This window comes from Cnephaeus nilssonii (assembly GCF_951640355.1).
Source record: "Cnephaeus nilssonii genome assembly, chromosome: 7".
Classification (NCBI taxonomy): domain Eukaryota; kingdom Metazoa; phylum Chordata; class Mammalia; order Chiroptera; family Vespertilionidae; genus Cnephaeus; species Cnephaeus nilssonii.
In genome coordinates this window covers 32,561,657-32,585,685 of record NC_137078.1, presented here as the reverse complement: position 1 = coordinate 32,585,685, position 24,029 = coordinate 32,561,657, and the positions used below count along the sequence as shown (strand labels likewise).

The 24,029-nt window shown below is 47.4% G+C and overlaps 1 protein-coding gene across 11 annotated transcripts in view; it reads right to left on the bottom strand.

Moving 5' to 3' along the window:
- Positions 1–1,678: 1,678 nt before the first annotated feature.
- Positions 1,679–24,029, bottom strand: part of ABCA4 (ATP binding cassette subfamily A member 4) — a 108,279-nt gene continuing 85,928 nt past the window's right edge. For 9 of the 11 annotated variants that reach the window (XM_079778077.1, XM_079778079.1, XM_079778073.1 and 6 more), the window contains 14 exons: positions 21,883–21,998; positions 20,486–20,633; positions 17,586–17,709; positions 17,045–17,174; positions 16,143–16,263; positions 15,368–15,430; positions 14,190–14,296; positions 12,034–12,175; positions 8,079–8,213; positions 7,238–7,341; positions 7,063–7,155; positions 5,122–5,371; positions 3,681–3,767; positions 1,679–2,014 (listed from right to left, as the gene is read on the bottom strand). In XM_079778077.1, coding sequence (XP_079634203.1) covers positions 2,009–2,014; positions 3,681–3,767; positions 5,122–5,371; positions 7,063–7,155; positions 7,238–7,341; positions 8,079–8,213; positions 12,034–12,175; positions 14,190–14,296; positions 15,368–15,430; positions 16,143–16,263; positions 17,045–17,174; positions 17,586–17,709; positions 20,486–20,633; positions 21,883–21,998 — 1,626 coding nt within the window. In that variant the 3' untranslated portion in view covers positions 1,679–2,008. Of the gene's footprint in view, positions 2,015–3,680; positions 3,768–5,121; positions 5,372–7,062; positions 7,156–7,237; positions 7,342–8,078; positions 8,214–12,033; positions 12,176–13,536; positions 13,616–14,189; positions 14,297–15,367; positions 15,431–16,142; positions 16,264–17,044; positions 17,175–17,585; positions 17,710–20,485; positions 20,634–21,882; positions 21,999–24,029 lie in introns of those variants that run through there. The other 2 variants (XM_079778083.1, XM_079778074.1) reach the window with 2 other exon arrangements.

The window sequence follows — 24,029 nt, the reverse complement described above, 5'->3', positions numbered from 1 at the left end:
TCGAGGGTGACGCTGCCGGGTTTTGAGGGGACAACCTTCTTTTCTCCATTAGCCCCCAAGGCCTGCTGGTGCAGAACTTCCTCCTCATTGGGGGCCCCGGGGCAAGTACCCAGGAGTCGCTGAGACCCTTTCTTCCAAGCCCAGAGCTTTGCTGCCCTGTTGTCCGGCCCACCTTCCCCCTCCACCTTCCCTAAGCCATCGCAGCAGCACCACCGAAGCGCTCTGGGTGCGTTCATGCACAGTGACAGGTTCTCTTTGGGCCCCAGCTCTTCCAAAGTCTTGAGCTCCCCAGAGCACAAGGAGCAGCTGAGCAAACCTGGCAGCCAGCCATGCTCTGGAGCAGCCCCTGCGTGTTGAGTGTTTTCTGTGTGACAGGAGCTGGGGAAAATGAAGAAAAAAGAAAAAGACACAGACTTTGCTATTTGGGAGCTCAGGTGGAGCGGAGACAGACAGCTAAACTGAACTTTCCTCGCGAAGGGTGAGGTACTGCCTATCCCTGAGCCTTTCCAGTCCATGAAGCCGCTCTAAAAGCCTCACAGCCCACCACACCAGGAAGGATAGCTCGCCCCACTCCCTGCTCTGTCCGTGTCCCTGTGATGTGGCAGCTGCTCATTTAAGTTCCCAAAGCAGCCCGGATGCCATAGTGTGATGCTGAGTGTTCACAGCACACTCCTGGGCTTTCCTAAACTCTGACCCCAGGTAAATGGTTTTATGGTTGTGACTATTGGTAGATTAAAAAAAAAAAAAGTCACAACCAGGTTAAGCTCTGAGGCTACCAGTGTTGTAAAGTCTATAATTATTTGGAAAGTGGCCAGCTGGGCGCTGGGAAGGGTTAAAGTTGTGTCTGCCTCTGGAGAACCAGAGGACTCTGCATCCTCAGGAAACTGTCAGCCGCTTGTGTTCGCTGTCCTCCACGTCCCAGCATCCTTCTCTTCCTCTTCTGTCTCCTGCCCTTGGCCCTGCCTGGATTCTGGAGTGTGGCCATGGACAATGTGCTTAGAGAGGCACTGCTCCATACCTGTTAGAACTAGAAGCCCCTCTGAGGGGCGTGATATTGGCAAGAAGTCCATTTGTTCTTCTTGACCCAATGAAATGATTTGGCTCAAAACTTTTATTTCTCGGTCGGTTTTTACAGGAACAATGAGGTGTCCTGTGACCACGGCCTCCTATCGTCACTGCAGAAGAGCACAGGTGAGCTCTGGAAATGGCCGGGCACTGTGCGAATGAGGCCTTGCCATCTTAACCAGCTCCAAAGACATGTGGGATCTCACATCCAACCCAAGATCCACTCTCACCTGCCCTTGCCTCGTCTTCTCCTGTCTGAATTGCACCCATGAGGTAGGCACTCAAATGAGCTGAGCAAACAGATGTGAAACCGAGATTCAAATAATACCCAGGTAACAATGGCTAATGCTCACATGCATTGCCACTGGGTGTTTCCTTCAAACCCTACAGAGCAGACTTGGTGTGAACATCAAGATGAGTCCATTCACTTCCCCCCAGTTTGAGAATCCTGCCATGACAGGCACTCCTGCGGCAATGACCCTCACAGAAGCTCACGCAACGACAGGAAGCTGCTCGGCCCAAATTATGCCTAAAACCATGCCAGATGGTGCACACCAGGGGTCAGTGAACGTAGAGTGTGTGTGATAAATACGTTTGCATTTTATTTTCTCCTTAAAAATAAAACAGATGCACATACACATACAGAAAAGCAGATCCACTTGACGTGAGAGTGATGTCCAGATCAAAGCTCCCAGGAGGATGCAGTGGGCTTCTACCTCTGTGGTGTGGCTGAGGAGGGTCACTTTCACCATCAGGTGTCCCATTCGGCTTCCCTCTGAGAAAGCCCCTTTGGGGATCTGTGTGTGCCCACGTGTTCGTTCCTGCTGCCGAGGCCTTACTGAGGCTGGCTGGTCGGCTCGGGCGGCCACGTGGCAGAGGCTCCTGCACTTCCCGCTGCCCAGCGCTCCTTTCCTGCTGCAGAGAACGGCAGTGTGGGAGGAGGTCAGACCTGCGGACAGAGACCAGATAGACTTTTGTCATCTCGCCTTTCTGAAGAGATGGTACAACAGCGTTTAGATTTTAAAAGTTAACTAGCCATCAATTAATCGTTGGAGGAAGCTCAGCCAAGGGCACTGTGATTCTGTCCGATGCCCAAGGTTAGGGCTGTGCTGTTTCCGTGTCTGTGAACAGTGTGGGCCAGCTGACCCCTCAGGTCTGTCTGGCTTTAAGGTGCAGACGTCATGACGCTCACACCCTCTGGGTGGTACATGCTCACATCTCAGAGGAAGTTCCACCTCTGGGTGGTTTCCAAAGGCTGCCATGGTGTCTTAGGTTTGCTTTTTAGTCCTAGAAAGTGACCAGGCTCTTCCTGTCTTAAAAGCCAGGAAGACAGGTTGGACATGAATTGCTATAGTCATAAACCCTCAGTTCCCCTCACCTGGCCCAGAGATGGCTTGGTAGTAGCCCTTTAAGAGAGAATATGCCTGGTGGGGGTTGGGAAGACATTGATAGTTCTAGGCAATACTTTTGCTAACCAATAATATATTCTAAGCCATAAAATTGATTTATACTGCAAATGGCTTTCAAAGACTAGTTTTCTACACTGTAAACAGCAGGTTAAAGACCGTTCTATGAGAAAGAGTGGCTGGAAAATCTTAGTCACGCTAACTTTCCCTGGACAGGTACCTTTGCTCAGACATTCCTGGGCCTCTGGGGAGACAGGGGCCAAGTCAACCTTGCCAAGTAGCCATTAGGTCTCTACTAGGCAAAGGAAGGGGACATTCATCCTAAGCATGGCCTTGGAAGGGAGTATGTCCAATATTGGCAGTATTTGGTTTCCTTGTAACTAGAAACTGGTGGGAGAAATGAGAATTTTATGGGAAATAAGGTTTTGCACATCTTTGCTGGTTGGAAAAGTGCTTTGATTTTATTTGATTTACTCTCCAGGTAAGTCTAGAGAGAATGACTGAGATAGTTTGTCCCCTTATCATCCCAGGCTTAAACCAAGGCACCTGGTGCCTCTTCCAGGACTCTCTCTCTCTCTCTCTCTCTCTCTCTTTCTCTCTCTCTCTCCCTTTTGGGAACTGGAAAGGGGTGGGCGTGCTGGGATGTGATGCCATGGCAAGAACTGGAAGCACCTATCCCATGAGTTATCACCGGCCAGAGTACATACCTTCCATTGATTGCTTCTTCCTCCTCATCTTTCTTTTATAATTTTATAAAGAACAAAGAGCTCTCTCCCTAAAACAGACAATGCTCACTTTAACCAACTCTAAGCACCATTCGAATGAAGTGCTACTTAATTCCTTTCCTTTGAGACTCAAACACATGACCAGACATAGATGTCAAGGATCCCAACAATCAAGACATTTTAATATTTTTTCCTATTTTCCCTGCTTCTAATTTCCAAAATCTAAATTATGTTTTGCTGCGAAAGTAATTGGGAAAATTCTTCTTAAAAATGCTCTTCCACACCACCCAAAGTGTTTCCTGACTATAAAAGGAACCCACATCACTATCAATTGCAAGGCCTTTAGCACACAACTGGGGGAGAGAGGTAGGGAGACACGCAGTGTGTGTGGTTGGGCGGGGCTCTCTGCAGGAGGCACATCTGAGCCTTGGAGGCCCTCAGGCCCAGTGGACCAAGCAGTGGGCTGGGAAAGAGTGGCGGGTACCTTGGCTTGTCCGCTGGCTCCAGCAGCTCGGGGGTGCAAAGGGAGGTCATAAGTTTCAGTGTGCTGCTTAGCAAAGTTCACAAATACCTGAAGGCAAGGAAAGAGCAAGAATAGGTATATGAGCAAGAAAAGAGAAGATTGGTACCCTCCACTCACCACCCACCTCCCCACCCCCCACTGGGCTTTCTCTTTTCCAGTCCATACGCAGCCCTGCTGGAGCAGCTTGTGTGCTGCAGGAGGGGAGGCTGGCCCACCTGAGGGGCCCGGCCACCAGTGCCCTGCACAGGGCTTGTTTCTTAGAATTCCGAGCTGAGCCATTGGAGTGCCCCTGGGAGGATTCAAAGGCTGTGGGGTAACAAGGCAAGGCAGATCCCAAGTGCAGCATCCTTCTAAGCCTCTAAAGAAGAAACTAAAAGCAAAAAACAAAACAGGATCTGATCTCATCTCCCCTCTGTCCTTTATTCAATGCACAGTGTGGCCATGACTCCTGCTCATGCCTTCCTCTGCTTAGGGCTGAGAAGGTGCTGTTGAGCCAGCTCCTCAAAGGCTATTGGAGACTTGCTGATGTCAGTGCTTTATTGCACAGTCTCTAAGGATGTCTACTTAAAATAAACACACAGCAACAACAAAATACCCCAGAAAAAACTCAAATGTCCAGATGGATAAATAAAACATGCTACAGACATACAACAGAATATTACTCAGCCTTTAAAAGAAGGATATTCTGACACATGCTACAACGTGGATGATTCTTGAAGACATTATGTCAAGTGCAATAAGCTAGACAAAGGGGATAAAATGCTGCCTAATTCCATTTAGATGAGGTATGAGTGTAGTCAGCATTCAGTAGAACAGTGGGAGTAGTCAGCATTAAGTGGCAGGGGTGGAGGCTGTTGTTTAATGGATACAGAGTGTTAATTTGGGAAGATGAACAATTTCTTGGGATGCATGGTGATTATGTGGACAACGTGAATGTACTTAATGCTACTGGATTATACACTTATAATAGGTAATTATGTTATGTATACTAGTATTTTACCACAATAAAAAGATCACATTGAAAAAACTTGATACATGGCACACATGTTTACCAAAACTCACCGAATTGTACACCTTAAATGGGTGCATTTATTATATGTAAATTAAGCATCAAAAAAGTTGACTTGAAAAAAAATGGTACCATGACAAACGAGAAAGGTTGAAATAAAGTCATAGTGTAGGGGGGAAGGATGAAGCAAACTCAATGAAATTTGCTGATGACTAAAATAGTGTTAGACAACAATTTCTGACAGACTGAGTTTTACCCTAATGGACAGATGCCCAGAGGTTAAACCTCAGGCATGTCCTGCCTCCCTGTGGTGGGGATTCCAGCCCTGGTTGGGCTGTCCGGTGGGGACTTTGCATAGCCCTGCTCTGCACCCGGCTCCCTTCGGGGACTTGCCTGGTCCAGCGTGGTCTGTGTGACCGAGTACTCCTCGATGAGCAGGCTGTCCTTGTGGGAGATGAGCAGCCGGAAGATCCTGGCCAGGGAGGAGGAGGGGACCTGGAACTGGAGCAGGTTGTGGTGCCTCTCCCTCTGCACGCTGCCCGGGAAGTTCCCCTGGAAGAATTGCTCAACGGGGTTCAGGTCGGGAAGCAAGTCGTCCTTTGGAGATTTGATCTTCATTGTGACGATGTAGCCATCTCCGAACCTATGGACGCCCCCCACAGCGTGGTACAGGCCCGTTAGTAGTTGGGTCGAAGGCAGTCTCAAAATCAGGAATAGACTCATCCAAAGTATTGGGGATTAAAGGTCACCCTATAAACCTTTTGTGCATGTTTAGAACTAGGAGGAAAAGACCCATGATAGTTCCTGGAGAAATAGTTTGATACTAGGTTTTAGAGATTAAATGTCTGTTTGTGGCTCAGTGGGTCATCAGACTTATGTCGAGCTTCCTGTGTCCCACTCCTGAGGCATGGATGTTCCCTGCTCCTTTCCCTCTCACATGCTTGCTGAAGTCAAAGGTGTTTTAGCTCCCTGCAGAGATCACGGACCTGCCCATGAAGGCACGTGGGGCCAGTGCTCATTCAGTGGTGGAAAGGCTGCCTGGCCCTTTAAGAGGCTGGCCAGGTGGGAGCAAAGGCTTGGAAAGCAAGCACTTCCCTGTGGAAGCTTCCAAAACCAATGGAGCTGCCAGGGCCAGGTGCTTCCCTCCTCCCTCACCAGGTCACCCAATGAGGATAAAGAAAGGTCCACAGAGTTCCCTTCAGTGTTCCCTCTGTGACCAAGGGTTCCTCCCCTCCACATAAAGTGCCTCTGCCTTCCTGCTCTGAAAACTGTCCCTCCACACGGGGAAGAGTCCCTCTCACCTGCTCTCCCATGGGGATCGTGAAGAGTGGGGGGAAAGGAGGAGGGAACGGCCGTGTCTCCAGCAGCAGACACAGGACCTTGCCAGCACAGGTCTGGTGACCTCACATGCAGAAGTCCCCCTAGATGTCTGTGCAGTGTCCAAGCTGTAGTTGCTCAAGAAATCATGGCTCAAATATGCAAATGCAGCTAATCTACTAGCCTTTCTCTCAACCATCAACCTGCCCTGATCAGGTAGGAATGATGGGTACCGTGCCACACACTCCTAGGGGTCATCTCGGCTTAGATAAGGTGGGTTATGTGCTGTTCCTTCACCAACCGGCACGGTGACTTTTATATTCCAGGATCTCAGAAAGCATTTGCTAAACAAACAAGTGATGACTATAAATCAACCCTTTCTAGTTTATAATGTATATCAGAACCTAAGGGAGCATGGCATGGCATTATTGGCATAATTTTATTTTAACTGATTATCAGCTTTGCAGAAACCATTATTAATACTACATTAGTCACAGCAATGTACCATGGACAATATATTGAAGATTACTGGCATTCCTGGTTTGTTGTATGATACATGGTCATGTCTCAAACCTAAAAGTATATGACATTCCAGAAAGGAAAGGTAATTCTTGGGCTGTTTAGTCTCCTAACCATTCCTAAGTTGGTTGTGGGTTCTTATTGAATAGGCCGTTGGTCCTGGATTTGTTGGGACAAGTGGTAGAATAATGAGGTAGTGGTAATGACTCTCCCTCCTCCCAGCCAAGATATACTCCCGCCCCAATCAGAAGGTTCCATCTAGAGACTCGGGAGCCTTCAGCCAAAGACACTTAGCCCAGTAGAGAGAGTTTCTTTCAGCACAATGGCTTTCTCTATTTGCTGATGCAGAATGAGTCCTGGATACACTGGCCTCTGCTGGTGGTGAGGGGGCAGGACCCTCCCAAGTGTAGGTAGAAAGCACAGGGCCTAGTCACCCCCCCCACACACACACCCCTAATGAAGGTAACAAAGGAGCCCTCTGCCTCGCCATCTCCTTACTTGTACTTGAGGTGCTGAATGGTACCCAGACACTGAAAGGTGCCTTTCACCATGATGGCCAGCCGGGTACACAGGGCCTCACATTCTTCCATGCTGCGGGGTCGGAGAGAGGAGTGAGGGGTGGCAGACTCCCAGCCACCTGCCTGCTCCACCCCAGCCCCTGCTAATCCCTTGCCTGTGGGACGTGAGGACCACAGCCCTCCCTTCTCTGATGATGCTCATGATGGTGTTCCACAGCATGCGGCGTGCCTGAGGGTCCATGCCTGTGGTGGGCTCATCCTGTGGGGAGGCAGAGGGCAGGGGCCTGGCTTACTGCACCCTCCATGGTCGGCTTCCTCTGAGCATTATCTCTGGCAGACAATGCACAAGTCACTCCCCAGTGGGGTGAGACTCAGGGTACCTGGGCACAGAGTGTACAAGGCAGGTGGCAGATTGGGAGAATAAGGACAGATTGTGCCCACCTCTATCCCATTTCCTTGCAGGAAAGGGTTAAAATTGATTAAGGCAAAGGAGAATTACCTTAAAAACAAACAAGCAAATGACAAACCCCCAAACCTTACACATCTTTGCAAGGTGGCAAGGAGATAGCTTAGGGGACTTTTCTGGTTTCCTCCAAGTTCTGAAACCCATGGCCTCAGAAACCCCAGATCTTATGAGCACGGGGCCTCCAGCTCCGAGTGAAAGCCACCCGAGCCTCTGGTCAGGCTCCTGCTCCTGTCCAAGCCCCAAGCAGACCTTCCCCGGCAGTAGCCCTTTCTGAGCAGATGCCCACACCCCACAAGGGGCTGAACATCCTGCTGTGAGCCTGTGGCCCCACAAGAGACTTCCCAGGAGCTCAGAGTGGGAACGTTTCCCCAAGTGCTATGCACCAAACACTGAGCTGGTTTGTTCAAAATGAACAGTCCAGACAAAAACAGACCACTGCATTTTCTAAATCTGCTGACCCAATCACAGTCAGGCATCACTCGGTTCCCACCCTTGGGTCCGCCTATCCCCACAGGTCACGGGCCCCTCACCAGCAGCACCAGCGGTGGGCAGCCGATCAGGGCAATGGCTGTGGAGAGTTTCCGCTTATTGCCCCCACTGTAGGTGCCGGCCAGGCGGTCCCCATAGAGAGACAGGCCCAGGCTCTGAATACTCCAGTTTGCCACCTAGGGAAGAGGAAGACAAGCAAACATCTCAGACCTCCACCAATTCAAAGCCTTGGGCTCCCAGATCTCACATATCTAGCACGACAGAGCCACCTGCTGGCTCATGTTCTCTGGCACATGCTTTAAGGACCAGGTGTCTTCTTTCCACTCTGTGCCTTAGATTCAGCTTGGTCAGCTCAGCACCCACTGGGTGCAGCCCCCTGAGAAATGGGCTTCAGCCTTACAAATAGCAGCACCCAGTGTCCCAAACTATGGCTAGGAGGGAAAGAGGAAGAGCCCTAGTGTCTGTTTAAGAGTGATGGGTCTCATTGATTCCATCCCTACACAGGGTCACGCTTGAGGTCTTATGCACCAAATATATACTTATTGAGCACCCCCTATGAACCAGGCTCTGTTCTAGGCACTGGAGGGTAATGGTAAACATAGCCACTGATCTTGTACTCACGGATGGGGGTGGTGCAACAGACAATCAAAATAAACAGAATAGTGACAGATTATAACAGTGCTTTGAGGGAACTCTACAGGGAACTATGATGGAGAATAGCAGGTGTGTGATGGAGAATAACATGTGCACGGGAGTGAAACCAGAGAAGTCAGTGGAGAGAAGCCCACAATGCTTCTGCCTGTGCAGTTGTACCTCTGCCTGGAATGTTCTTCCCCCAGATATCCATGTGGCCCCTCTCTCAGCTGCTCATGTCTCCACTCAGCGTTCACGTCCTCTGTGAGGTTTTCCCTGGGCCCCCTACCTCAGTGTGCCAACCTGCCAGCAACAATTCTTGCCTGCTTTATGGGTGTGGAGAGTTACCGCTTATTGCCCCCACTATAGGAGCAATGGGTTTTTCATTCACAAATATGCTGTATATTTTATTTACTTATCATCTATTGTTATCTGTCCCTCCCGCTAGAATGTAGCTCCATTTTTAACTTTTTATTTGGAATCCTTTCAAACTTACAGGAAAGTGTAAAAATGAGAATAGTACAAAGAACACTCATAAACCCTTTACTCTCTCTTATACACACACACACACACACACACACACACACACACACACACACACACACTTTTCTCAGACTCAAACATACATCTTGGCCCTTCACTCCTGAATATTTCAGAGTCTATTTTCTAAGAATAATATTATTCTCATGCATAACCACAATATAGTTTCACATGTCAGTAAACTTAGCATTGTTACTATCCTATTATCTAATCTTCTGTTCATAGTTCAGTTTTATCAATGGGCCCAACAATACCCTTCACAGCATTATTTTCTCTCCAGTGCAAGGTGCGGTCTAGTGTCCATTGTGTCTACTTAGCCTCCTGTGAGCAGGAACATTTCCATAGTCTTTCTTTGTTATTTTTAAAAAATATATATATTTTATTGATTTTTTTACAGAGAGGAAGAGAGAGGGATAGAGAGTTTTAAACATCGATGAGAGAAAAACATCGATCAGCTGCCTCCTGCACACCCCCTACTGGGGATGTGCCCGCAACCAAGGTACATGCCCTTGACCGGAATCAAACCTGGGACTTTTCAGTCCAACGCTCTATCCACTGAGCCAAACCGGTTAGGGCTCTTTGTTCTTTATGACTGATTATTTTGAAGATTACAGCCCCTGTATTTTTTAAAAATAGAATGTTCCTCTAGAGTTTATCTGATGTTTCCTCATGGTAAGTCGGTTTATACATTCCCAATCAGAATATTATGTAAGTGAAATTGTGTCCTTCTCACGATATTGTATCTGGCATGAGCTATCCATCTTCCTCTCCAGTAATATTAATTTTGATCACCCAGTTAAGGTGTTGCCTAATTCCTCCATTGAAAGTGATTATGCTTCCCCCTCTCAACCAATAAGCAATCTATGGAAGATATTTTTTAAAATTGTACAAATATCTTGCTTCTTATTAAAAAAAAAGTCCCCTATATTTAGCAACCATTGATAATTCTTGTGTAATCCAATACTTACTATAATCATTGCAAAATGATTTTTTAATTCCATAACTTCCTCCAGTTGTCTATTGGTATTTCACTGTATGCAAGAACCCTCCACTATCTCCTGTTTATTTATTTATCTATTTAATAGCATTGACTTACGAATTCCTATCCCCCACCTCAGTGTTTTATAATTTATTATAGTATTCAGTTATTGCGATGTCTAAATCGTCCCATACCCTGCCATTGGGAGCCCCTTTAAGATGGCTCCTGTGAACTGTGACATGCATCTATTGTGTTTTCTTAAGCTCTTCTTTACTCCTGGCATAAGATTTTCCAGGCTCATTCAATACCTATGCTGTTCCAGACCTGGAATTTGTCATTTGTTTAAAGAGTCACAGTTTCTTTCAGTGGGGATGGTATTAGATACCAAAACTTGGGCACTAAGTGAGCCCATTGCTACTGGGATATTTTTCCTTCTTAGCCCTTTCAGTTACACGTACACAAACATACACACATATATGCATATACATATACATGCATATGTGCAATATACAGGAACACATTATGCATATATGCACAAACTTGTGTATATAAATATTTCTTGAGTTTACAGTAATATCTCCAATTCTAATCCATCTCCAAAGGGTAACTTTTTGCCTTCCCCTTTTCCATATTTGTATGTCCCTTCTTCCACAGTGAGAACTCTGGCTCCCAACAACATTAGCACATTTATTCATTTACTTAACCCTAAATCACATTTAAGTTGTTTCAGAACGGCTTTGCTCATCCTTCTATAAAAAATAGACTGAAAAGAGCTCAGAATTTGTTTGTAGTTTTCCCCCTCTGCTCCACTTAAGACTGAGGATAAATAGTCAAGTACAGCAGCATCAGCTACTTGTATTAGTTCTTTCCCTTCCCCTCCTGCAAATAATATTTATCTTGAAATAAAATTGGATTAATTTGCTTCAGTTTGCTTTCAGAGTTAGGATTTTCCTTTTGTTTTCATTTTACCCCCTTTCCATTCTTATTTAGTTTTATTTTTTGAATATGTAGAATATTATTAACATGCTTCCAAAAGTCACAACTATACAAGGATATATACTCAGAGAAGTGACATTCCCTCCCATTTCCCTTTTACCCATTTCCCTCTTGTCAATGATGAAATTGATTGTTTTCTGGTTTATCCTTTCTATTTGTAAAGATAAACAGACATATGTATACTTTCTTATTTTTTTCCTAGTTTCTTACATAAGAAGCATTTTACATGTACTTTTTTGCACTTTGCTTTTTTTTAACTTGAAAATATCTCTTGGAAATAACTGCATACCAGTTCACAGAGATTCTTTCTTTCTTTCTTTCTTTCTTTCTTTCTTTCTTTCTTTCTTTCTTTCTTTCTTTCTTTCTTTCTTCCTTCCTTCCTTCCTTCCTTCCTTCCTTCCTTCCTTCCTTCCTTCCTTCCTTTCTTTCAGTTGCATAAGACTTTATGGTATGTATAGACTACAAGTTATTCAACCAACATCTTATTCCTGAACATTTAGGTAATTTCCAATGTTTTCCAACTAAAATGCAATAATAACTTTGTGCATATGCATTCTGTATTTGGGGAGGCATACCTACAGGGTAAATTCCCAGAAGTGAGACTCTGGGTAAAAGGACAAATACATACATTGTTTTGTGAGATATGAGGGCAGGGATGTTTTTGTCTGCTTTGTTCATTGTTATACCCCTCTTCTAGAACAGTACTTGGCACATAGTAGACACTCAGTAAGCATTTGTTGAATGGATAGCATTCTACAGCTTTCTCACCTCTAAATAACTGCACTCTTATGAGATAGCCTTATATGGTTTACCAAATTCCTAAGTTGCCACAACAAACCATTGTTTACCCTCTCAATTTCCTCTGCTGGTACACCTCGAAGCCGGGCATAAAGGTAAAGGTGTTCTCGCCCTGTGAGCAGGTCATCAATTGCATCAAACTGAGGACAGTAGCCCATACTTTGATGGACTTCAGAAATATTGGTTAAAATACTGCAACAAGAAAAAGCAATTAGCAAGTTTCCTTCAGAGAGGGGGTGAACCGAGAGCTGGGGCTGGAGGAGCTCTGCCAACAGAGTAAGGAGCTGCCTTTTCCCTTCTCCCATTGGCTTCAGAACCGAGCACACCACTGAGGAATCAAAGCAGGGCCCTTGGCTAGAAACTCATGAACTTCAGGAGTTCTGAGCTTTGAATCCAGCCAGATCCTCCAGTTTCCCTGTCTAGGATAAACTGAATACCTGTTACCCAAATTAGCTTTGGTTTTGGATTGGATCACTTCCTATATTAGTTTAAAAACAAAAGGAAGATCAGGTTTCAGAAATCGAACAGTGATTTTTGATCCCTTTCAGACATTTGGGAAGTAGCTAGAGAAGATACATGCTTCCCAATGAAAGTAAATTTCTCCATCTGTATTTATTGGCAGAGATACAGTCAATGAAAGAGGAACCAAATGGATCACGGCCCTCCCCCCCCCCCCCCCCATCCCCTCCTCAAGCAAGAGGCTGGCAGGGAGAAGAGATGAAGTGAATTGAGTTACTGATATATTCTCCCTCACTAGAAAATACATTGCCTTGATGAAACACAAACTGTCCTTAGTCTGGTTTACTCTCTCCCCCCTTTCCCTTATAGCTTAGGGTCCATGAATAAAGGATGGGTGCAATAGCATGGGGCAGAGAGAAGTCATTCACTATGACAGTCTCCCACTGTGACAAAAAAATAATTCCAGGTATGGCTGCGCCAATTAAAACCACCCAGGGAAGCAAGAAGTGTACTTGGAGCTTCCAAACCAGACAACTCCAATCCTGTGTCTTAAACCTATAGTTTCTTTCTAGCTTTCATCTTGGATTTAACTTCTGAGCATTAGACTATATCCCATTTGGACTACAACTTGAAGTCTTATGGCAAATCCCATTACATCCTCCTGTCATCCACACACTGCCTCCCACCAGCACTCCTTTTGTTACCATTGTGAAGTCACTTGCTTGATTGTAAGCTAAGCTGGATCTGCAGATGAGATAGGCCCAGCCATGGTCTCACTCCACCCCTGCCAGTCCCTTTGCTCTGGACCCAACAGGGATGACCAGGGAAGGCCTGGGAACCAGAGAAGCATGCTCAGGACTTCCCTGCCCAGTGGGCATTGGACCATTTGAGGATGGCTCTTAGGTGATGAGGCCTCAGTCAGGCAAATACTAGGCAGACATGAGCAGGGCCTAACTCCACTTCTAAACCAGGGCCTAGAGTTCCTCTGGGCACATCGAATGTGTGTGAGCTCTGCTGTTCAAGGAGCAGCTGGAGAGAGGCAAACAGGTGTGAGCTCCTGTTCTCCATCCTGTGTCCACAGTCTGTTTACTCACAGCTTATTACAAAGAACAGAAGGCAACCTCCAGAATTCAAGGGTCCATGCCAGTTTCTCCTTCATAAAGTTTCCTTGGCCTGGCAAAACCAAGCATCAGCACAGAAATAGCCCATGCAGAATAAGGCCCCGGAAGGCCCTTGAACCCAACCCCATGTAGAAGGTCAGAGAAAGAATGCTGCATACCAGGGTTCTCAACCTGGGGCTCAGGGGTGCTGTAGGGCTATAAATGTGCTTTAGGGCCCTAGGAAATTCCCCAAAACTCTTTGCAAAAAATATGTGGAGGTAGATAAGGAGGGACCTGGTGTACTTTTTATAGAAAGTAGGTGCAAGAGTTCCTCAAATGCTCAAGGGAGTTCATGACACCAAAAAAGAAAAAAAAATCCCTAACTTAGTGCATCCAGAACTTTCTGAGAATCCATGCAACAGAGGAAACTCCTAACAATCACAATTCAATTCCATTTTCCAGAAGGTCTATATTTTGGACGTTTTGGACTGTGGTCACTGGGAAGTCCACCCCTCTGTACAGATCTTTCAGGCTCTCAGAGTCACCCTCAGATACAGGGTCTGATGCTCACCCTCCCTATGCTGGGACAGGGACACGGCCCAGGACCTACGAGTGATACCCTGGGACGTGGTGAGTGGGACACTTACCTCTTGCCTGCCACGGTAGCATCGCCTGAGGTTACTGTGGTGTCCCCAGTGAGCATCTTGAAAGTGGTTGTTTTGCCAGCTCCATTCACTCCCAGGAGGCCAAAGCACTGAGGGGGAACACACACAACTGGCCTCACCCTAGAGCCCAAGAGGGTCTGGAGTATCAGGCCCTAGAGGAAAGTGCATGGGGAGGTGTGTGTGTGTGTGTGTGCGGGGGGGTGTTGGGGGCCACTTTAGACCTGTGCTTCCATTAGGAAGCCACTAGCTCCATGTGGTGCAGAGTAGTAAATATGCTCCCTCAAATATGCCTCTTTGGCATTAGGATGAGTTTGAGCTGAAGGCAATTGAAGAGAAGCAGAGATAAGAAGAGCTTTCTGCCCTCCTCCTATTTGCCTAAAAGTAGGACACAAATTTACAAGGTGTGTTCCCTCTGCTCTCTACCAGTAAAGACAAGTTAATCACTGAAGACAACTTTAGACCCTTACCAGGCTAGAGATGGCACCAGAGGAATCCACATAACACATTTTACTAACTAGCCATTACTTGCCGTTAGTTCCCCATACATTTGCCTCCCTACAATCTGCTACCCTGGAAACTCAAAGTCCCTGTCTTTTGTCTTGTCACTTCTCTAAAACTGTATTGTTCCTTTGCTAAGGTGCTAGATAGGCCTACGTTCTAACCAACCGTTGGCATCTTTTGTTTCCTCATGTACATGTGATGCACATGCTAACAAACCTCGCTTTGTCTTTCTGTTGTTAGTCTGTCCTTTGTCAGAGCAATTTATGGAGCCTGAGAACCTCGGAAGGTAGTAGGAAAGAGGATTTTTCCTTCTCTAAAGTAGCTACTGAGCCCTAAAACCGCTTCTCGTCTGAATTGGTATGTGCTGTAAGTATAAAAGACAGAGATTCTGAAGACCTAGAACAAAACAAAAGGACATAAAATACTTCATATGAATCATATGTTGAAGTGATAATATTTCAGATATATTGGATAAAATAAGTAATTAAGATAAATTTCACCTGTTTTCACCTTTTTCATGTGGCTACTAGAAAATTTAAAATGACCTATGGTGACTTGTGCTTTATGTTTACCCGATAGCTCAGCTTTGGTGGGGAGGGGAGGTGTGCACAGGAGCTGATTCCCAAAGCCCTTTCCGGGGTGACCTGCGGAGTACCCACCTCTCCAGGACGGACTCCCACACACAGCCTGTCCACCGCGGGGCTGGAGGTGCCTGAATAAATCTGCAAGATCAGAGAAACTGGACTGAGGACTGAGAGAGGGTTAGAGCAAGGAAGACAAGACAGAGCAAAGACTAGCTTAGGCAAAAACTACCAACACGAAGAGGTTACAGATTAACAAGGGCATTCAGAGAGGAGCTGTGAGCTCTAGGAATCCTGAAATTGAGCCTGTGCAGAAATTGACCAGAGACAGCTTAGTGAGGCTCTGGCTGAGGCCCTGCATCAGTATCCAATATTAATACTATGGAAAATTCAATGGAATTCTATGTTCTTGGAAGACTAGTTAAACACAAAGATGACAAGACCACAAAAAATTAGAAAAATTAATCACTAGCCTAAGCCAGTTTTTCGCCGTGGATAGAGCACTGGCCTGGAGACTGAAATGTCCCAGGTTCGATTCTGGTCAAGGACACATGCCCGGATTGTGGGCTCAATCTCCGCCCTGGTCAGGGCATGTGCAGGAGGCACTCAATTGATGTGTCTCTCTCACATTGACATTTCTCTCTCTGTCTCTCTCTCTGTCTCTCCCCCTCCTTTCCACTCTTTCTAAAAATCAATGAAAAAAATATCCTTGGGTGAGGATAAAAAAGAAAAGAAAAGAAAAACAAATCACTTGCATAGTCATATCACGTATTCTACAGAAGGCAAATGACAATGTGGTGCCATCTCGGGGTCCAACTGGCACCTCCAAACTAACACACACCTACTTCCTTACCTTGGTTAGTTCATTTAGACTTAAGATATCATTTTTATTTCCCCCACTAATAATTCTTTGTCGTTCTTCAGCCACATCATCATCTTCACCCACGATGGGCTCCTTTGTGGGCACGGCAATCCTAAAGGAAGGAGAGGGGACAGGACTGGGCCGGTGCACAGCATCCTCAGCACCGTCCCCTTCTTCCTGCCTCTTCCCCCTTTTCTGCCCCCAGCTTGGCTCTCTATCCCCTAAGACTTGAATTCGCAAAAGGACTCCCAACATAAGAGGCACTAGACAGAGAGGGCAAGTGCTCAGGCCGAGTCAGCCCTGGGTCCTCGGGGCTGCCTTCTGGAAACCTGAGTGCCCACGTCAGGATGAGGCAGGGTCTGGAGCCGGAGCCTGGGGAAGAATGGCTGGGCTGGGGCACGCTTGGCAGCCACCTCTCCTGGCCGGGAGCGCTGTCACTCCTCTCCACATTGATGCTGGCTGCACTCAGCTCATATCACCCCATATTACTCCCTTCCTCCCCGGCCCTGGCCCTCCTCTCACATCTTTAATTAGCAAAGGGGCCTCCCTTGTGTATTGCCTGCATACAGCGGCACTTTGAATACCCCTTAACCATTATGCTCTGCTATGCTATCATCCGATTTCAAATGAGTATCTGCTCATTAAATGAGGGAATAAATATTAGTGATTGAAACCAATAACATTATATTTTAAATACTTTAAAGTTTAGAGTCATCACAAATTCTTTTGTGCCGATTTTAATGTTTTTCTTCTTCTTGTGTTATTCAGAGCAAGCCAGGCTTTGGGCACATAAACACATCATGGTGTGGGGCTCATGGGGAGAAAGACGGCCATGTGGATGTAGAGCCAAGTCCCCGGGCATTGGCACCCTCATGGCAGCGGCATGGATGTACCATCGGGTGAAGAAGAAGTGGCGCTGGATGAGGAGGGTCAGGAGGAAGTACACCACCCCTTCTGCCGCCATGGCAACCAGGTTCTTCCCAATGAGGTCCCATTGGAACGGATTCGGAGAGTTCTTCTCACCTAGGGACAGAGGCCACCGGAAAGCAACAGGAATTAAGCCCACTCTGCTGCCCTAGCTCCCCCCTAAAGACCTAGTTTCAACACTCGGCTCAGCTAGACCAGCCCTTATGCAAGGAATCAAGCAAGAGCCGAACACAAGTCTCATCCTGGCTTCTCAAGTCAGAGTAGGGAAGAGTGGAGCCTGCCCTCCACCCCTCCTGTGGCTCCTCAGCCAGGAAACAGGCTTCCTGGCCCCGATCCCTTCTAGGCAGCAGGACTACCAGGACTGACCAGGTGTCTAACCCTTCCTCTCCGCGCCCGCCCCCCCTCCCGCACCCATCCTCCCCGGCCTAGGTTGGACAGGAACTCCTGCTTCAGCCCTCCCGCCTCAAAGGATCCAGGGCCATGCTCTCCTGGCCCACTGCCACCCACCAAACCGGGCATAGACGTCTGTCACAGCCTGGCTCAGCGCCAGGTCAATGAGGCCCCGGCCCAGGCAGAAGTGGGGGAAGATAATGAGCAGCTTCCTCAGCAGGGCATTGAACCTGAGCAGCGTCTGAAACACAGCAAAGCAGGGCAGTCAGGAAGAGAGCCAAGCCCACGTGCCCTTCTGAGCAGGGTGGGCCTGGGGAAGGACTGCAGACGGAGGGACCAGGCAGCCAGACTGTCCGCAGGAGGTGTTTGTTGAGCAGACAGGGAAATACAGAAACACTCACAGGAGGTGTCTCTTGGGGAGCTCACTGTGGACTCACTTTGAAATTACACACAGCCCTCCGTGGCATTTGCTACCAGGAGAGGCAGCGGCCGGGAATGTGGCCCAGGCTCTCCCGTTTGGTACAACTGTGAGCCATCTCACGTCCCTGGGGACTGAGGCTCTCTCACCTGCTCTATCGTAGCCCAGCTTAGATCAAAGGGGAGAGGGTCCTGGGAGCATCTGCCTGCTCTGCCTCTCCGCTCCCACAAGGCAGCGATGGGCTGTGTGCAGATGCCACCAGCGCTAGAGAAGGCAGACTCTCTGGTGTCTGTGTTGAGTTGGGGGACTTGTTTCCAGGAGATCAGATTGTGCCCGCTGCCTCAGCCTCCAAGTGTGAGCAGAGTCTCCCCCAAGCAGGCAGAGGGGACGCGGAGGGGGTGAGGCTGAAGAGGCCACTGCTGCCCACTTGCCTGGCCCGTACCTACCGCACAGCCTCCTTCCTCTCCAGCCTCCCCCTGCCCCCCACAGTTCCCGAAAGGCACTCTGCTCTTTGGCCTGTGGGCCTTTGCACTTGCAGCTTCTGTTAACCATCGCTATCGGCAGGAAAGAAAGCCCTCTTCACAAAGCTGGCTCCAATAACCCCTCCTCTCATCAGCCTTTCCAGATTCCCACGGTAAAATACCTACTCCTCGCTCATACTTTCCACATTGCCAGGGTTAATTATTTTTTACCTGCCTACTTTCTCCCTAGTCAGTGGTCCCCAGAGGACAGGGATTGGGTCCTAACCATTTGGTATCCTTCCTGAATAACTTGCACAACAATTAGCTCACAGTAGGCACTTCATTTATTTATTAAATGGGCTAATAAAATTCTACTCATCCCAGGCCAGGCTCAAATGGAATTTCCTCCATGAAGACTCTTCTGGCCCTTGCAACCCAGCTCTTTTGGGCCCACTCTGACCTGTAGTGTTTTATCTGTCTCGCCCCTTCGATGTTCTGTCATATGGAGTGGTGTGTCCTGAGGTTTGTTCCGGCTCCTTAGTTGGTGTGCAGGTCACTGCCTGTCTGGAAGGGAAGTTCCTGGGGGCAGTGCGAGGGGCTGCACTTATTCATATCAGCACAGCCATCGTATGGTGTTCACTTCGTTGACACCTCTTGACTGAGTAGGGACAGCAGCTACCGGGACCTGGGGAGTCTCCTCTGGGATACTGGATATTTCTGCAGCATCTGTCTGATAATTTGTGTGACAGCAACCAAGTTTTATGCAGGGGAGGAGGGTGCACTCAAAAAAGGTCGGCTAAATGAGTGCAGCCGGCAGGAGGGAGGGAGAATGTTCTGAATGGCTTTAAGCTTACCATTTAATTATTCTGAAGTAACACTCTCTCTTAAGACTTAGTGGGCTGTGAGCCCGTGACAAAAAACAGCTCCAAAGAGCAGCCTTTTCAGCCTGCCAGGGTGCTCTGGCAGGAAGAGGGAATTGCGGGGAGGAGGTCTGGAGGTAGGTCTGTGTTCCCATCCACCTCCCTTTTGGGGTCTGACTATAACATGGTATATATTTTTATCAGTCATGGGATAGAAGTGGGGTGGGGGTGGGTTGTTCCTTGCTTAGTGGCCACAGAAAGCCTGGCAGGGTTTGGGAAAGAGTGACTGTCAGGAAGCCAGGAGCTGGGTGGTTAGTGTAGATTTGCCTTGGGTCCTCCCAAGGGCCAAGAAGCAGGAGTGGGGCCAGGGGCCAGGGACCAGGGGCCAGGAGCTGCAGGACAGCAGAATAGATGCACTGGTGCCCACCCTCTGAACTGCAAAGACCTAATGAGGGAAGGAAATGAGTGGCTAGACAAGCCATACACACATGGGTGAGACCACCAGTCCTTGGGGACGTTCCCAGGACAGTCATGGCCAGGCTCAGACACAGCAGGCTGGGAGCGGGAGTGTGGAGCAAAGACAGCTCTGCAGCTGCCACCATTGTCTTTAGGATCCAGTCTGACCAGCTCTTTGGGGGTGAAGAGAAGTCTGGGGATTGTGGATAGGATAACTGGACTTTTCAGGCCACAAACGACTCATTCAGCGCCATAAATTCCTAACCCTTATCCCCAGGATTAATTTTCATGTAAAATAGTATATATTCCTGTTAAAATTTGCATAAGAAAGTGGAGAAAGACTATATATGTATTTGCTTATATGTCTCCAGAACACATATGAATCCCCAATGAAAGGTCGCCTCTGGAGAAGGGAACCAGGTGATTGCAAAACAGGAGTAGGAAGGAGACATTTCATTGTGTGCCTTTTCACACCTCTTAGATGTTGAAATCACATGAATGCTATGTGTGTGTGTAAACCTTAACACTGAAGTCCTCAAGAAAACCTTCTTAAAGGAGTAAGAAGGATCATGAAAGGTCATTTATAGCTTGAGAATGAGCTCAGAAAACCATGACACCAGAGCACACACATGAATAAGGAGCTTAAGGAAGGAAGGAAGGAAGGAAGGAAGGAAGGAAGGAAGGAAGGAAGGGGAAGAAGCAACATTCATTTATGCACTGACTTGTCCAGCCACAGTGCCTGCCATGGCTCTGCTTGACCATCACATACTCTCCTCTAGTATCCCAGTCATCAAACAAGGAAGCCAAGAAAGTCGCGCTCACCTGGTTATTCTCAAATAATTCCAAGATGAAGGTGATGGCACTGCTGTTGATGCCGATGAACAGATTAGCACAAGACAAGGCCACATAGGCTGTGCTGGGGACATCGAACAGGAAGGATGCTGGGTACATCATGGGGATGACTGCCCATCTGTGTGAAATGACACAACTCAGTGGACGGAGTGCCCATTTCCACTCCATCTGCTGTACCCCAGGTATATGCATTCCTCACGCAGGAAGTGATATGTTTGAACTGGCGAGAGTCCCAGGAAGACCAAAGAGATACTCCACCCCTTGGTCTTTGTTTCTCATCTTTGAGTTGAGATAACAATGCCTTCCCTGACCATCTCGTGGGGATTTTGTGAGGAACAAAGGAGATAGTAACTGTGGATGTACATCTATATTAATAAAAGGGTAATATGCTAATTAGATCAGACGTCTTGCGGATGTCATTCCAGATGTCCTTCCTGACAAAGCTGGGGCCAGAGGAAAGCCAGCCTGGGTCCCCGGTGCCTACGGGCAGCCGGAGGAGGGAAGCCCGGGTCCCAGGTGCCAGGGGGAAGCCTGTGCTGGCAACTGGGGGAAGGAAGGCCTACTCTTGCACGAATTTTCGTGCATCGGGACTAGTAAATTATAAAGCCTTGTACAATGCACGGAGCACTGTCTTCCCGCAACGCTTCTCACTCGAGTCTGGATCAGCAAAGCTGAGCTGAGACCCCAACAGGCTCATTTTCACAGTTCACTGGAGCTGATGTGCCAGTGATGCTAGTTCCTGAATTCTTTTTCAATAGAGATAAATGGAGACCATTGCTCTAGCAAGACTCTATTGGCCCACACAGGAAGGGCCAGGTATCATTATCTTCACTTCACAGATAAGAAAACTGAGGCCTTGATGAGGTGTATTACTTGTCCACCATACACATGTAGTGAGTGGTAAGCCTCGACAGAAAGCTGCACACTTTGCTCTAATTCCACTGAATTTAATCTCTGTGACATCCTCTGGCCCTGACTCAGGAACAGCTTTTCAGCCAGAGTCTTCTACTGTGTGTACATAACCGTTGGCCGGGACAGATGGAGACACTGGGATGTTCAGTTTGGCTTTTGATGAATCAGAATCACAGCTGGGTGAAAAACGGGAGCGTGACTGAGTCCCAGATTTTGGTTAGGCTACCGTTTGAATGGGAGAAGATTCAGGCCATGTGGGGTGAGTAGACCGAGCCTCAGGAACACCTCCACGTATGGAGTCAGACACAGAGGCCAGGCAGGGTTGTGGTCAGGATGAAGAGTCTGCTGGGGGCCAAAAGCTAACCTTACCTCCAGAAATCCCAGGTTCTGCTTGGAAATCATGCCTCTCTCCCCTTCCCTTTGGAGAGCATTAACTAATCGCCTGAACAACTCACCCGTACAGCATGAGCAGAGCAACAAGGGCAGGAAGATTGTTCGGAGAAGTGTAGGCTTTCTTCTGAAACCCGACAAAGATGCCCACCACCAGTGCCGCACTCACAGCATAATTCATCTTGGAGAGAGAAGAGGAGAGCAAGGCGCTTTACCTCTCTGGACCTCTCTTTCCTGTCGGCCAAATGAGGGCCGAGGGCCGGGCAGCTTGTCTAGCACATATGGTCTGGGATTCTGATTCTATTGGTCTAAATAGCTCTTGGTTAGCATAGGTTAAGTTGTTTCTAGTCCTCCTACCCCACCCCACCTCCCTGTGCAGGGGACCTTTAGTCTGCATATTTTACAAAATTCTACCTGATTTCTCATTCTCTCTTTCTAATTGGTCATGAAGTCCTATTGATTCTACTTTCTAAGTATGTTTCCAGAATTCAGAAAAAAAAAAAAAACTTAATATATAGTCCTTGGTCTCATGAAGCTCAAATAAAGGATACTTTTTTTTTTAAAAAAATCACTTTCTCCCTTCTCTTCCCTTCCTGCACAATTCAGTCCTAAAGCCATTAGAATGGACTGGGAAAATTGGGCAGCCATGGTGAGGTTAGGGGTGGAGTCAGAACAGGATGAGAACCTGAGAAGGCTGAGAAGGGTGTCTCACAGGGTGTGTGAGCCCCAGTGGGGTGAGGAGGGTGTTGACCTGGTGTGGGGTATTAGAGCCAGAGCAGAATGAGGAGGACCTACCTCCACGTGGGGTCAGCTGGAGCAGGAAGAGGAGAGTGTCCACACAGTGGAGGGGATGGTGGCAGAGATGGGGACTTTGGACATGCGGGGGTAGGTAAATGAGTTGGGGGTGACAGAAGCTGGTGTCTCACTCTTGAAGAAGGGAGTTACAAATATGGAAAGTGGAAAGCCATAGTGAGCCAATGGTGTTGGTTTGAATAGAGGTTTTAGTGAGCCCTCCGTGTTTGGTGCATAAGTAGGTAAAGAGAGATGTAAATGGTTTTTATCTATATATATGCTTACATATCTTCCCTAGTTCTCTCCACTGAGATGGAGAGATTAAAAAAAAAAAGTCCTGGGACCATTGAGACTCCAGTAGCATAGAACCTACCTCACTCCAAGATCTTGATTTTGAGAGCTGTTTTCCATGGAAAGGAACCAGGGTTCCTTGGGGACACCGTTGATTCCAAGTAGGGCTGGGGCAAAGTGGAGGACGAACCTGGAACACCTTGCGGTGCCAGAGAGCAGGGAGTTGCTCAAAGACAATGGGGACAAAGCCAAAGGAGGCAGCTCCATCAGGCTCCCACTGGCCAAACTGGGGATAATCTGAGCAGCAGGGTGAATAATAATGGTATCCAATTATAACCCAAGGACTGACCTGGGAAGATGACTCCATATAGTTGTAAATAAATGAATGACTGGGAAGTTTGATTACAAACAGGATATTTACACAGCTTTAAAGTACCTCTTCCCAAAATTCCTGCTAATTATAAAAAGAAAAAGATTAACTTTACAGTGAGGAGCTTGGCAGACACCATCTTCATCAAGGGACCGCTGTCAGTAGTAGGACAAATTGAGAGCAGCAGCCACCTGATCGGATGCAGTGAGAAGACAGAGCATCCCTTGTGATGCTGCTGCTGTGACCTGAATCTGACCACGAGGAAACATCGGGCCAGTCCCGATTCTATTCCATATTCTATCTCTCCTTGGGTTCAGACATCTCTGTAGCCAGGTACATGCACGGTCAGCTCCAAGTATAAATTATGTTCCTCGTCTTTATATATATATATATATATATATATATATATATATATATATATATATATATATATATGTTTTTATTGATTTTAGAGAGAGAAGAAAGGAGAGGGAGAGAAATAGAAACATCGGTCACCTGCCTCCTGCATGTCGCCTACTAGGGATCAAGCCCACAATCCGGGCTTGTGCTCTAACAGGGAATTGCACTGGTGACCTCTTGGTTCCTGGGTCGGTGCTCAACCATTGAGACACACTGGCCAGGCTGTTCTTTGTCTTTCAAAAAAAAAAGTAGAGTGAAAAAACTGGCAAGTTAATAACTCTTCAGTGCAAGTGTGCCTAGCTCTTTTCATGTTCAAAGCACGAGGCCAATGTGGGGCCTGTAAGTGTTTTTGTCCACAGT